Source organism: Pipra filicauda, unplaced genomic scaffold (genome assembly GCF_003945595.2).
Source record: "Pipra filicauda isolate LSUMZ 115617 unplaced genomic scaffold, ASM394559v2 scaffold531_size399970_pilon, whole genome shotgun sequence".
Classification (NCBI taxonomy): domain Eukaryota; kingdom Metazoa; phylum Chordata; class Aves; order Passeriformes; family Pipridae; genus Pipra; species Pipra filicauda.
This window is the reverse complement of record NW_024104678.1, coordinates 198,695-211,846: the sequence shown is the minus strand read 5'-3', so window position 1 is coordinate 211,846 and position 13,152 is coordinate 198,695. Positions and strand designations below refer to the sequence as shown.

The 13,152-nt window shown below is 52.6% G+C and overlaps 1 protein-coding gene across 1 annotated transcript; it reads left to right on the top strand.

Annotated features, from left to right (window-relative positions):
- The first annotated feature begins 371 nt into the window (after positions 1-371).
- HDAC1 (histone deacetylase 1) lies at positions 372-13,106 on the top strand. The gene is made up of 14 exons (XM_027728389.2): positions 372-475; positions 4,881-4,993; positions 5,403-5,520; positions 7,201-7,275; positions 8,844-8,982; positions 9,528-9,669; positions 10,497-10,589; positions 10,879-10,987; positions 11,100-11,240; positions 11,448-11,556; positions 11,650-11,780; positions 12,405-12,551; positions 12,634-12,682; positions 12,997-13,106. Exons 1-14 carry the CDS (start codon positions 427-429, stop codon positions 13,022-13,024), a joined length of 1,443 nt encoding a protein of 480 aa, XP_027584190.1. The 5' UTR covers positions 372-426; the 3' UTR covers positions 13,025-13,106.
- Positions 13,107-13,152: the final 46 nt, after the last annotated feature.

Here is a 13,152-nt window from a genome sequence, read left to right as displayed (position 1 = left end):
CCACATGGGACAACCCGATTCTGGGGGGGCTGCTCGACCCCCCCCAGACACCGCTGACCCCCGTGAGACCCCTCGGTCCTGAGGGGGGGGCTGCTGGGGGGGCCCCGTGCCCCCCTTCCCCCGCGATGGTTCATCCCCATCTGCCCCCCCCAAAATCTAATGGTTCCGCCCCACCCACCCTGACCCCCTCCTCCTTTGCCCCCCCCCCCCGCGATGGTGCAGCCCCCCCCCCGCGCCCCCCCTCCGCAGTGGTACGGCCCAGGTACCGCCTAACCTGCTGGGTGGCGCTGCGGCCTCGCGATTGGTCGGCGGGCGGGGCCGGCGCGCGGCGATTGGGCGGGGCGGAGCGGGGGGCAGGGCGGCGGGGCCGGGGCGGGCGGGGTTGGGTGCGCGGGGCGGCGGCGGGCGCTGAGGGGAGGCAGGAAAATGGCGCTGACGCAGGGAACGAAGCGCAAAGTCTGCTACTACTACGATGGTGAGGGGAGAGGGGCGGGAGGGGGCAGCGGGGAGAGCGGGGCAGGCGGGAAGGGAGAGGAGGGCAGTAGGGGGCGAGGGGGGGCAATACGGGGCGAGGGGGGCAGTGGGGGTGGGAGTGAGGGGGGGCTGGGGAGGAACTGGGGTCGCTGGGGGGGGTGATGGGAGTCACTGGGGTGGGAGTGTTGGGTTTACTGGGGGAGTAATAGGCGTCACTGAGGGGGTAAAGGGGTCACTGGCGAGGTAATGGGGTCACTGGGGGGGTAATGGGGGCGCTAGGGGTCACTGGGGGGGGATTGGGGGTCACTGGGGTGGGGAGTGGGGTTTACAGGGGTGTAATGGGATCACTGGGGTGTAATGGGAAGTCACTAGGGGGGCATTGGGGGTCACTGGGGGGAATGGGAGTCACTGAGGGGCTATGGGGGTCACTGGGGATGGGGTGAGGGATTGTCTGGGGGAGTAATGGGGGTCACGGGGGGGTGCTGGAGGATGCTGGGGGTAATGGGGGTATAGTGGGAGTCACTGGGGAGGTAATGGGGGTCACGGGAGGGTGCTGGGGGGTATTGGGGGTCACTGGGGGTTGCTGGGGGTCACTGGGGATGCAGGTGAGGGTTTGGGGATGGGGGTCACTGGAGGACGTGGAGGTGGGGGATGCTCTGGAGGGGGTAAGTGTTGGGGTAGGTCACTGGGAAACGCGGTGGGGCTGCCCTGGGGGTGGTGGGAGGGGTAGTGGGGTCGCTGTGGGGGTGCAGGGAGGGAGATTGGGGTCACTGAGGGCTGGGGGAGCAATAGGGATATGTGGGTCAGGGGAGCATGAGCTGGGTTATGGGGGGTCCTCTTTGGGGCTGGGGGCACCGGGGGGCATGGGAGGGGTGTGGGGGAGCATGGCTGGGGTGTGGGGAGCACTGGAGGGGAGAGTGGGAAGAGTGGGGGGAAGTAGGGGAGCAGGACTGGGGGGAGATGGGGGCTGGGGTGGGGCAGGGTGTGGGAGTCTGAGGAGTTTGCAGGAAAGGCTGAGGGGGGTCTGGAGTGGAGAGAGGGGCACCAGGCTGAGAGAGGCTTTGGGAGCTGTGCTGAGGTGCTGGAGAAGGATTTTGGGGAGCGCAGGGAGGTGAATCCTCCTGGAGCCACGTCAGAGGAAGAGGCACTCCTGGTGTCAAGAGGGAACAAACCCAAAGGCTCTGGGAGCCAGAGTGGCCATGGCTGTTTGCAGGGAGCTCCTGTGGCCAGGAGCATCCTCTAGTTCTGGCTCTGGATGTGCTGGGTTGTGGGGTGGCTCACTTTGGTTCTGAGGCGCTGCTTTGGGGCTGTGTAACCATCCCTTTGGAGCAGGGAATAACAGGGTGTTAGGGCTGCCCAGATCCCTCATCCACCCCACAGGCTGGGGGAGAAATCCCAATCCTGCCACCCCTGTGCCTTCACAGCCCCCTCCCCTTTGGTGATGGGCAGGCTCAGTTTTTTTATAGACTCTGCTCCCTCAGTGTGAGAGGTGTTGTGCAATTCTCTATTTCATCGTGGTTTTGGGTCTGAAATCAAATAAAAACTTGTTCTTGCTGCTTTTTTCCTCCTAAGTGGACGTGCCCCCGTGGAGGGGGCTCCTCCAAATGACTGTGTCAGGCGTGTGGGGAGGGGTTTTATTGCTCTGGAAAAGTCAAATGGGAGGTTTGCAACCTGTACTGGGTCACTGACTCAGTGCCTTTGGAAGGGCAGGGCAAGGAAGAGGCAGGGTTAGAGCTGTGGGTGAAGTGAAATCGAGCCCAGTTTCACCACACAACTGCTCCCTGGGCAACACCAGCCTTCCAAAAATGCCAGGGGGAGCCTTTGGGCCCTAAAATGCCTGGTTTGAACTCAAGGAGTGCCAGAGTGGCACAGCAGGTTGGGAAAAAAAACCAGTCTCCGTGTCCAAATTTAGCCTCAGTTTGTAGGAGGTCAGGGTCAGATGGGATACTGGGGGGAAATCCCTCCCTGTGAAGGTGGTGAGGGGCTGGAATGGATTTCCCAGAGAAACTGTGGCTGCCCCATCCCTGGGAATGTCCAAGGCCACGTTGGAGCAACCTGGGATAGTAAAAGATGTCCCTGCCCATGGCAGGGGGTGGCACTGGGTGCTCTTCAAGTTCCCCCCCAACCCAAACCATCCTGTGATTCCACGAAATCCACCCCTCTCTTTGGGATATAACGTGCTCACAGAGCAGCCTGCTGGGCTGGGAGCAAACCATAAATCTTTGCAGGCACGTAATTATGCCTTAAATACAAAATAACCGGTCGTTTGGTGCGAAATGCTGAGCAGAGCTGCCTCCCCTGAGGTCTTTGCTGCACAAGCTCAGGTCCCACACTCTCGTCTGGAGCTGCCCTCCCTAATTTACACCCTGGCGAAGGTTTCAGTGCCTTTTTTTTTTTTTTTCTTTCCTCCCTCACTGCTCTTTTCTGAGCAGCTGACAAACATCCACAGCGTGGCTGTTGTTGTGGGGCAGAGGCACAACCTGCAGTGGTGGCCAGGAGGTCACTTGTGCTTTGGGGCTTTTGTTTTCCACGCAGGGAAGGTTGGATGTGCTGGGATAATTCCACACCGGGGGATGGTTTGGGTCCCTCGAGCCCTAAATTTCAGGTGGAGGAGGAGTGTGGGATGCAGAGGGTGGGGAAAAGGTGATCAGGTGTCCAAAGGGTCTTTTTTTGGAAGGGTTTGGATGTAATTTCTCCATTATAAGCTCCTCGTGAAGGGACTTGTGTAACCCCAGCAGGTGAAGAGGTGTCTGTGGAGTTCACAGTCTCTTAATCTGCTCTGACACTCGTCCAGGGCTCCACAGGATTCCTGGTGGGATGTGCCAGCACAGGGAACAGGCTCTGGAGGTCAGGGTTGGCCCAGGGCATTCCACTGACAGCCTGAGGTGAAGAGGATGCTGATTTTTTTAAAGCTTCATGAAGTTTTGTGGTTGTATTTTCTATCTAGGGTCACAAACATCTCGTATTAAGTTCCCCCAAGCTTGATTTAGGGACAGTTTTAGGGATATGTTTTACTGTAGGGATGGTTACTCTGGTAAAACACCTTCATACGTTTCAGAAAACGGAATTATTTTCAGTAAAAAGACGCATTTTACCGGAAATAATTCTGCTTTCTGAAGTTGTACTGAAAGAGCACAACGCCCCATTTCCCTGCAGCCCCAGAGACAGGTAAAAATTCCAGCAGCAGAGTTGTCTGGGCGTGGGATTTGCACCATTTGCATCCACTTTGACTGAAAATAGATCCACGTCCACAGGAGGGAAGAGCTCCGGTGCTGTGGGGAAGCAGCAGCTTCTCCTGAATGTTGAGATTGGGTGATGAAATATTAATTCTCCCAACTGAGTCACCAGCCAGACTGGATTGAGTCTCCTGCCTTCCTAAACGGAGCAGGAGTTGTACAACTCCATGAACAACTTCGTCTGGTTTCCCAAGGAAATGAGGCTTGGGAGACGTTCCTGCTGCTGCCTGAGCGTTTCCTGCTCCTGGCAGCGTTTGATCTGGGCCTGCTGCAGCCAAATCAGGCAGGAGGCACCCATCTGAAAGTTAAATTTCTGTACATTTCAGGAAAATTAAGTTCCTTGGGAAAGGAGGGGGGAAAAAAAACCCCACCCAACCTCAGCCATTGAGCAGCGGGGGGAGGGAAACGTGAGCTGGGCTTTGGCTGGGGAGGAGACAATCCCTGTGGGGAGATGAACTTGCAGGAAGGTGACTTTGTTGCCTTGGTGTCCCTGAGGGTGGCAGGGAAGGCCTGGGATTCCTCTGGAGGATTGCAAGGAATAAAAAAAAAAGGGTGGAAAGGGTTGAGAAGGTGTCGGAGCAGGGCTGGGCTGGTGCCAGAGGGACCTGCCCTGGGTCTCGTTTCGCTGGGGCAATTAGTGAGAAAGTGAGGCAGAGGCTGTTGCCTGGGGTGAGGCACTGTCTGAGCTGGGATTAAAATCCCATGTGGATCCTGCTCAAGGAAACCTGGGAGTCCTGAAGTGTGAGGGGTTTTCCTGTGCTGAGTCAGCACAGCTGCCCAGAACTCCTCTGGTCCAGACCTGGAGCTGCCTCCTCTGGACTTACAGGACCGTGGAGTGATTTGGGATGGAAGGGACCTTAAAGGTGATGTAATTCCAACCCCCTGCCACGGGCAGGGACACCTTCCACCTGCACAGTGTGATGTTTGTGGCTCAGACTCTGCCTGGATTGGCTTCTCCAGAACCAGCATTAAAAACTCCCTACCTAAATTTCCACTTGAATCCAGGATAAACTTTTCTGAATCCCTGGAGATCCCTGTGCAAAGAAGAGGGGACACCCCATCCCCTCCGAGGGACAGATGAATGACAGATGACCTGCTGGCTTGGTTGGGGTTCCCTTGGAAGGAATGGGGGATTTTTCCCTGCTGTAACAACCCCCTTTCTGCTCCCAGGGGACGTTGGGAACTACTATTATGGCCAAGGACATCCCATGAAACCCCACAGGATCCGGATGACCCACAACCTGCTGCTGAACTACGGCCTCTACAGGAAGATGGAGATCTATGTGAGTTGTGGGGCTGCTCATCGAGGGAAATAGTTGTGAAAGGTCATAGTTGATGTGTCAGGTTTTAACTGTGGGGCTTCAGACTTGCTGAGGAAAAAAATAAACAAACCCTTAACGGTTGTGCTGATGTATTTCTGGTTTTTTTTCTGAGTGTTGTAGAGAGATGTTCTGTGCTTCAGAGGAGCTTTGGAGACTGGAAAGCTGCTTTTTTTTCCCCTTGCAAATTAAATTTATGTTGTGTTTCTGCATATGTGACACACTCCAGTAGTGGCATTTCCAAAGAAAGCGAGTTTCTCTTGTTTAACGCTGCTGGTTTGATACTTCTTTTTTTTTTTTTTGTAGTTCCTGGGAGTAAATCTGGGATTGGAAAGGGGGAATTTATTTTTTTTTTCTTTTTCTGTCCTCGCAGCGTCCTCACAAGGCAAATGCAGAGGAGATGACCAAGTACCACAGTGATGACTACATCAAATTCCTGAGGTCCATCCGCCCTGACAACATGTCTGAGTACAGCAAGCAGATGCAAAGATGTGAGTTGGGCTGCAGGTCCTGCCAAGGTTAAAAAAAAAACACCCCATGGATCTGGGGAATCCGAGGCCTGTTGTGGAGGTTTGGGATAAAAAAGAGCAGGGAGAACCAGGGGGAAATTGTCTTTCTCCTGACTTCCCTTTTGATTTTTCTGGCAGATCAGTCATTTTAAAGATGGCTCAAGCCAAAAAGCAAAAAAAACCAAAACCCTTTGACCTACCTGTCTTTGTTTTTGTGTTGTATTTTGATGGGAACTCTCCTAAAAAATTCCCTTCCTGGCTCAGAGGTGACTGACCAGCTCCATTTATGAGCTGCATGGATTTTGAGTTAATGTGCTTGTCTTCAACCAGAGGTGGGAAAGAGTTGGGTAAATCAAACAAACAAACTAAAAAACCCCTTTCTCCTCAATTATCCTCCAAACCTGCAGTAACTCTGAAGGGTTCTCAGGGCAGTTTGGAAGGGTTGAGATCCACGTTAATACCTGGCAGCTTTGTGTCAGGATGGTTTATTGTGAGCTGATGTCTTGTTCTAACCCCTCCAGCCCATGGAAAGGCTCTTTAATGGTGATTTTAAGGTTACAGGGACCTGGTTTTGGTCTCCCTGCAGCTTTGAGCTCACGTTTTTTTTGGCAGGGGCTGCAGCAAACTAGATTTTTAGGAAATACAGACAGAGTGGGGGAGGCTCAAGCTTCATTTAAACAGTATTTTGGTCTTGGAAACCTGGTGTGAGCTGAAGGGGACAGATATTAAGACCCAAGCACATAAGAGGAAGGGGGGTAATGTGGTATATGAGTGATATACTCCCTACAGTCCATGATATTCCTTAATACACCAAATGACATATAGCAAAGTGCATATTTCCCCAAAGTGACCTGTTTACCCCTGGAGCAGATACAGCTCATGAACACACTGCTCTCTCTGGCAGACAACGTTTTTCTGCTCTGTGACTTCCCCAGAACTAAGGCAAAATGTGAAAAATCATCTTAAAGACACAAGGACAGAGCTTTTCTTCAGCAAACCCTGCAGAGGAGCAGCCTCTGTGTAGCTGGAGAGCAGCTGTGAAGGGGATGAACTGATTCTGCTGATGCCAGGCTTGGGCAGGGTAACCCAAAGGGGCACCAGGTTTAATTTCTTGTGGTGGGAAACGCACAGAAATCGGTGACTTAAATTCTCCTCACTCAACAGAGGAGGTTTCCAGCCACCTCTGCAAGCTGATTATCCAAACTCTGCCCTGCTGAAACAACTGGAAAGTGGGAACAGTCACTTCCTTCTGGGTGTCCCTGTCCCCAGCTGGGAGCATTGGGGCTCCCTCCTCACCCAGCCTTTGTGGAGATGACTTTCCACCTCGTGCTGCTCGTGCCTTTCTCGTTAAGCACAGGAGGAAACACTCCACGGATGTTGTTACAAAAAAATACAGGTTTACTTTTGTTTCCCGTTCGTAAAATCAAACCTTGCCAAATCTGGATTAGGCACAAACCTGCTGCTGGTTTTTTTTTTTTATTTTTAATAGTGGAAGTGGTTCCAGCAGAAATTTGCCAAGGGTAGAACTGCAGTTCTGCTGAGAACCTAAAAACTGGCTGATGTTGGTCACTCGTCCACTTTGCCTTTCTAATCTGAGTGGTGATATAAGCTTGGGGTTTTTTTGTGGGTTTACCTCACTAATTGTTTTATTCTCTTTTCTAGTTAACGTTGGGGAGGACTGCCCTGTGTTTGATGGGCTGTTTGAGTTCTGTCAGCTCTCTGCTGGAGGCTCTGTGGGTAAGATCACAAGTCGTGTGCTCTCTCCCTTTTAAGCAAATGCATTTTGTGTGGTTCTGTCCAGGAAACACATTGCTGTAGGGGGTGCTGGGGAAGCTCTGTGAACCTATTTCTGATTTCCTTAATAATTAGATCCAGATTTCTCCCCGTGTGAGCCCAAGCTCTGCATATTGATGTATCCCTCTCCATTTTAGTCTGGGTTTCCTCACTGAGTGTGTGAAGGGCTCTTTAAGTGGTGTAACAGCATCACCAGTGGTAGAGTTAAACCAAAACCACAGCAACAGCATTTAATTAAAAAAAAAAAAAACAACAAACAAACCAAACATGAGCTGCTTTACATTAAAAAAAAAGTTGTTAAAACCTTGCTGTGGGCAGGGATAACCTGGAGAGGAAAGAACAGGGTTGCTTTATCTGTTGGTTGTAACAAAAAGCCTGAACATGAACAAGGAGCTGAGGGGTTTCAGTGAGTTCCCTCAGAGCTGGAACACTGAAATGCTTTCACAGCTCTCACAGTTGCAGACAGGCAGGTGTTATTGTGCTACAGAGCTCTGTGGCTGCTACATCACAGTGACACCTCCAGGTCTGTTGTTTCCTGTGACGTGGTGCAGCAGCACCCACAGCCACTGCCTGCAGTGTGGTTTTTGGAGCAGCTCTGAGCTCTCTGGTCCCAGGGCTGGAGATTCCACGGAACAGGTCGTTTGCTTTGATCCTGGCAGACTTGCACAGGGAGTTTACAGAGGGGGCTGAGGGAAGGGAACTTCCTTTGCCTAAATGCACGTTCAGCTGAAGAGGTGTTGGATAAAACCTTTCATCAAAGCCTTCTGTTGGGGGCACTGAGAAATCCGGGGTGTGTTCAGTGGGACCACAGCTGGGCACTTGTTTGGGCACATTGTTTGCTCTGAGGCAAAGATGGGAAGCAATGAATGTGTGCAGATAGAGCAGAACCTGCATTCCCTCTTCCCCCTTTTCTTCCTCCTTCCCCCTTTTCTTCCCCCTTTTCTTCCCCCTTTTCTTCCCCCTTTTCTTCCCCCTTTTCTTCCCCCTTTTCTTCCCCCTTTTCTTCCCCCTTTTCTTCCCCCTTCTCTTCCCCCTTCTCTTCCCCCTTCTCTTCCCCCTTCTCTTCCCCCTTTTCTTCCCCCTTCTCTTCCCCCTTCTCTTCCCCCTTCTCTTCCCCCTTCTCTTCCCCTTTTTTTCCCCTTCCCCTTTTTTTCCCCCTTCCCCTTTTTTTCCCCCTTCCCCTTTTTTTTCCTCTTTCCCTCTTTTTTCCTCCTTTCCCCCTTTTTCTCCCCTTTCCCCCTTTTTTCCCCTTAACCTTTTTTCCCCCCTTTCCCCTTTTTCCCCCCTTTTTCCCCTTTTTCCTCTTTCTTCCTTCTCCCTCTTTTTTCTCCCTTTCCCCTTTTCCCCCTTCCCTTCCTTTGCCCTTTGTCAGTCTGGGGACACATCCAGTGTTAAACCCTCGTGCTCTGTGCAGGACCCAAACCCCCCCCCGAGCAGCGCCGTGGGAAGGGCCCGTCCCTGCCACAACCCCTTTGCTCTGGTTTTTACCTTCTCTCACTGTCCCCCCCCAGCCAGTGCAGTGAAGCTGAACAAGCAGCAGACAGACATTGCAGTGAACTGGGCAGGAGGCCTCCACCACGCCAAGAAGTCGGAGGCTTCTGGCTTCTGTTACGTCAACGACATCGTCTTGGCCATCCTGGAGCTCCTGAAGTAAGGACAGCACCATCTACCCCTCTGTCTGCCCCTCCTGCCCCATCTCCTCCTTCCCAGCCTTGCCTTCTTGGTGCCTTTTTGGAGCTGTGTTTTCCCAGGAAGGGCTGAGTCAGCTTTTGGGGTGTCTCCTCCAGGGGTGTCTGTGTTATCCACCGTGCAGGGAGCAGAGGCTTCTGGAGCGTTGTGCCGGTGCCCTTTGTCCCTTCCCTCTGCCACCCACCCTGGAAAAGAGGGCACAGCTGGCACGTGTGACAGCTCCTGGCTCAGGGCAGACCTCAGTGGGAGGCTTGGGCATAAAAAAGCAGTTTATTGGCTGGAGCTGAATAAACTGAGCTGAGTCTGCCCTCAGCAGCAAAAGGCACTTTATTTTCCTCTGTGGGTCTGTTCCACCGCTGACCAAGGCGTGTGTCCCTCCTCTGCAGCTCTTTCCCTTGTGGAGCCTGGGAACCAGCCCCAGATTCCCTTGTTCTCGTTTTTTCTGCTGGGGAAGGCAGTCTTTACTCTGAATAAATGGAATACCCTGGCTCCTTTGTGCCCCCCAGGTATCACCAGAGGGTGCTGTACATCGACATCGACATTCACCACGGGGATGGTGTGGAGGAGGCCTTTTACACCACGGACCGTGTCATGACCGTGTCCTTCCATAAGTACGGGGAATACTTCCCAGGAACAGGGGACCTGCGGGTGAGACTGAAGGCCTGGCTGAAAATTGCCCTGGAATTTGCCCTTTTCCATCTGCCACTGCTCTCCTGGGTGTTCCTGCTCTCACAGTGACACCCTTTTCCCGAGGGCAGAGGTGTAGGTTCAGCTGCTGGAGTGGGAGCTTTGTGCCTGGGGTCGAGTATTGAACCCAAGCCTTTGGTGTCACCATTATTTTGCTGAGAAAAGGGGCTCTGAAAATGGTGTGTTGGTCACCTGTAGCTGCTTGGTCACCCAGGCTCTTGGGGGAGGGTTTCTGAGTGGATTTATCCTGTTGGCATTTCTTCCTGTAACTCAGCTCTTTGTGTTAATGAGTCCTGGTGGTAACTGTGTCACTCAGGTAGATCCAGGTGTCCCTCTGTGACTTCTGGCACTTCCACGCCCCATTTCTCAGGGGTGAAGGGTTCTTTACCTCTTTTTATGTGCTTTTCTAGTGGAATTACATTTTTCTGATCTAAGTTCTCCTGCCTTTCACCCGTGAGTTGTGTTTTTTTCAGCCCTGCCCAGAGTTTGTTGCTGATGCAGCTGCAGCATTTTTATCCTGGTGCAGCCACTGTGCACCAGGAACGAACTAATTATTTTTAACAAGTTATTTTTAATAAGACACCCGGGCATGAGAGTGATAATAGAAATGAAAATATATATCATTTTAAAGCAGTGACATGGTCAGCCCAGACTGGGACTGCGGGCTGGGCTTAATATTGGGATGACACTGCTGGAATTCCAGGCTTCCCTTCCCAGTTTGGAGCACAGTTTCGGTGTTCCAGCTGGACTTCTGGTGAGCTGTGGTCTCTCCTCTCTCCCTCCAACAGGACATTGGTGCAGGCAAAGGCAAGTACTACGCTGTGAACTATCCCCTCCGGGACGGCATCGACGACGAGTCCTATGAAGCCATATTCAAGCCTGTAAGTGAACTCCTCCTCGCTCAGTGGGCCACACTTTGTCCCTGGAGCCATTCTTTGGGGAGGCTGATTGGGTTTTCTGTGCTGAGCCTCACCAGGGGCTCTATTCCCCCCGAACAATCGCGGCCTGTCCGGGAGCTCCAGCGCGTGAGAGCCCCAGTGTTCCAGGACAGGGGAATCAGCAGCTGTGGGAGCACCAGGGATGTCTTCGTGGCCCTGGCTGACATGGGTGTCACTGTGCTGCTGTGACAGTGTCCTGTGCAGAGCGTGTAACAAGGGGTTTGTTGTTTAGGTGATCTCCAAAGTCATGGAGACATTCCAGCCGAGTGCTGTTGTCCTGCAGTGCGGATCAGATTCCCTCTCCGGGGACAGGCTGGGCTGCTTCAACCTCACCATCAAAGGTAGGAGCACACAGTGCCTGTGCTGAGCTGGCATCACTGAGATTCCATGGAAAAGTGTGTTCTTATGCCATGAGTGTGATCTTTCCTCCCCCCCCCACTGCTTTTTCTGCAGGTCATGCCAAGTGTGTGGAGTTTGTGAAAAGTTTTAACTTGCCCATGCTGATGCTGGGAGGGGGCGGCTACACCATCAGGAACGTGGCCAGGTGCTGGACCTATGAGACTGCTGTGGCTTTGGACACCGAAATTCCCAATGGTAATTCTCCCAGACTGAGGGCCAGTGGCATTCTGGAACAGCTCAGGGAAGAGGTGTTGCTGGGGCAGAGGCAGGAATGCCAAGATTGCTTTTGTTACCTCTCGGTTGTTTCTGTGGGAGAGCTTTTGGATGCCCTGATTTGCTGTAGCTGTTCCAGTTTCCATTCCGGTGGTGGCTTGGTGTTTATTCCTTTTCATTTGCCCGCAGAGCTTCCATACAACGACTATTTCGAGTACTTCGGGCCAGACTTCAAGCTCCACATCAGCCCCTCGAACATGACCAACCAGAACACCAACGAGTACCTCGAGAAGATCAAGTAAGTGGTTGCTCCTCCTGGGGACTGGCCCTTCCCTGGGACCTCCAGGGAGGCACCTGCTGACCGAGGTGTTCCTTCCCTGGGTGGCTCCAGGCAGCGCCTCTTCGAGAACCTGCGCATGCTCCCGCACGCCCCCGGGGTGCAGATGCAGCCCATCCCCGAGGATGCTGTTCAGGAGGACAGCGGAGATGAAGAGGAAGATGACCCTGAGAAACGCATTTCAAGTACGTGCTTGTGTCTGGCTGGGTGCCAAAGAGCCCTGAGCTGCAGGAGGAGGAGGAGGAGGAGGAGGGTATAGGATTTAGATCTGCCCGGTTCTGGAGTCTCGGTTTGAATCCGTTTTGTGTTTCGTAAGATGAAGCAGTGATGCTGAGCACTGCACCCTTTGCCAGATGATTTCCATAGTGGAGAAACTCTAGACTTTAATGTGAGAGCTCAAGCAGTTCCTGGGATGTAGGTGCTGGGACAGAACCCTTTCTGGGAGACTGTCAGGTGTGATGCCAGAAGTGTCTTCCACGGTGGAAATGGTGGTTTGTAGCCAGATTGGCCTTTAGGATCTGGCAGACAGATTTCTCAGTGGGAGGCTGGTTAACCTGCTTATGCTGTCAAGTCTAGACATCACACTGTACCTAATCCAAGTTGTCCATGTGATCTTGGATCCTGGGCATGAGCAGTGAGGAGGGATGAGTTAAAAGATGCAGCAGGTACAGTGTTTTTATCGTGGCCTAATCCTGACTTAGGTAGGCTCCTCAGTTCACTCCAGTGAGTAGATGTACCCAGAGAATTAGTGCCTGGAGCCTCCTGACTTGTAAATCTATTCAACCAACCTCTGTCCTCTTCACACTCAGTCCGCAATTCCAACAAGAGAATATCCTGTGATGAGGAATTCTCCGACTCAGAGGACGAAGGGGAAGGAGGGCGCAAAAACGTCGCCAACTTTAAGAAAGCCAAGCGTGTGAAGGCAGAGGAGGAAAAGGAGGAAGAGGAGAAAAAAGGTGAGCAGGAGAGCTGGGACCTGGAGCTCTGCCTGGCTGGTACTTTCCCACTGCACTGCCGTGTGTCTTTGTTTTTTCCTAGATGAGAAGGAAGAGGAAAAAGCGAAAGAGGAGAAAGCAGAACCCAAAGGGTGAGTCTGGAATCTGCTGGGAGGGTTGAGGGGGTGATGTGGCAGCTTGGCTGGCTTTGTCACAGGTTCTGAACGGGCAGAAGTTTGCAGGTGTTGAGCAGCCCACCTGATAAAACGCTGTGAGAGCCTTCTCAGGGCTCAAAAATGCTGCTTGAAAAATCAAAATCAAAACACTGCACCTCCGTTATAAATTTTAGCTGAAGATGGGCCAGATGAGCAGCACTTTTAAGGCTGCAGCTCTGGCTTGTTGTTAGAGCCTGGACACAGCTCAAGCTGCCTGTTTAAACCAAATCCTTCCCTTCTTGCTTCCCCAGGGCGAAGGAAGAGCCAAAATCCACCTGAGCTGGACGGGCCTGTCCGTGCGTAGTTTGTCGTAGGTTTTTAGCTCCCGGGTTGCCTCCTATTCCACAGGATTTATATTTTATATATGTTTCTGTATATATTTCTATATAATTGTATAAATGACTTGA

Bases quoted from the DNA above. Each gene is read 5' to 3' on its own strand.
- HDAC1 (XM_027728389.2), top strand. From the start codon at position 427: ATGGCGCTGACGCAGGGAACGAAGCGCAAAGTCTGCTACTACTACGAT. The intron at 476-4,880 runs GTGAGGGGAGAG...TTCTGCTCCCAG, and splicing joins AGTCTGCTACTACTACGATG to GGGACGTTGGGAACTACTAT. The intron at 9,670-10,496 runs GTGAGACTGAAG...TCCCTCCAACAG, and splicing joins CAGGAACAGGGGACCTGCGG to GACATTGGTGCAGGCAAAGG.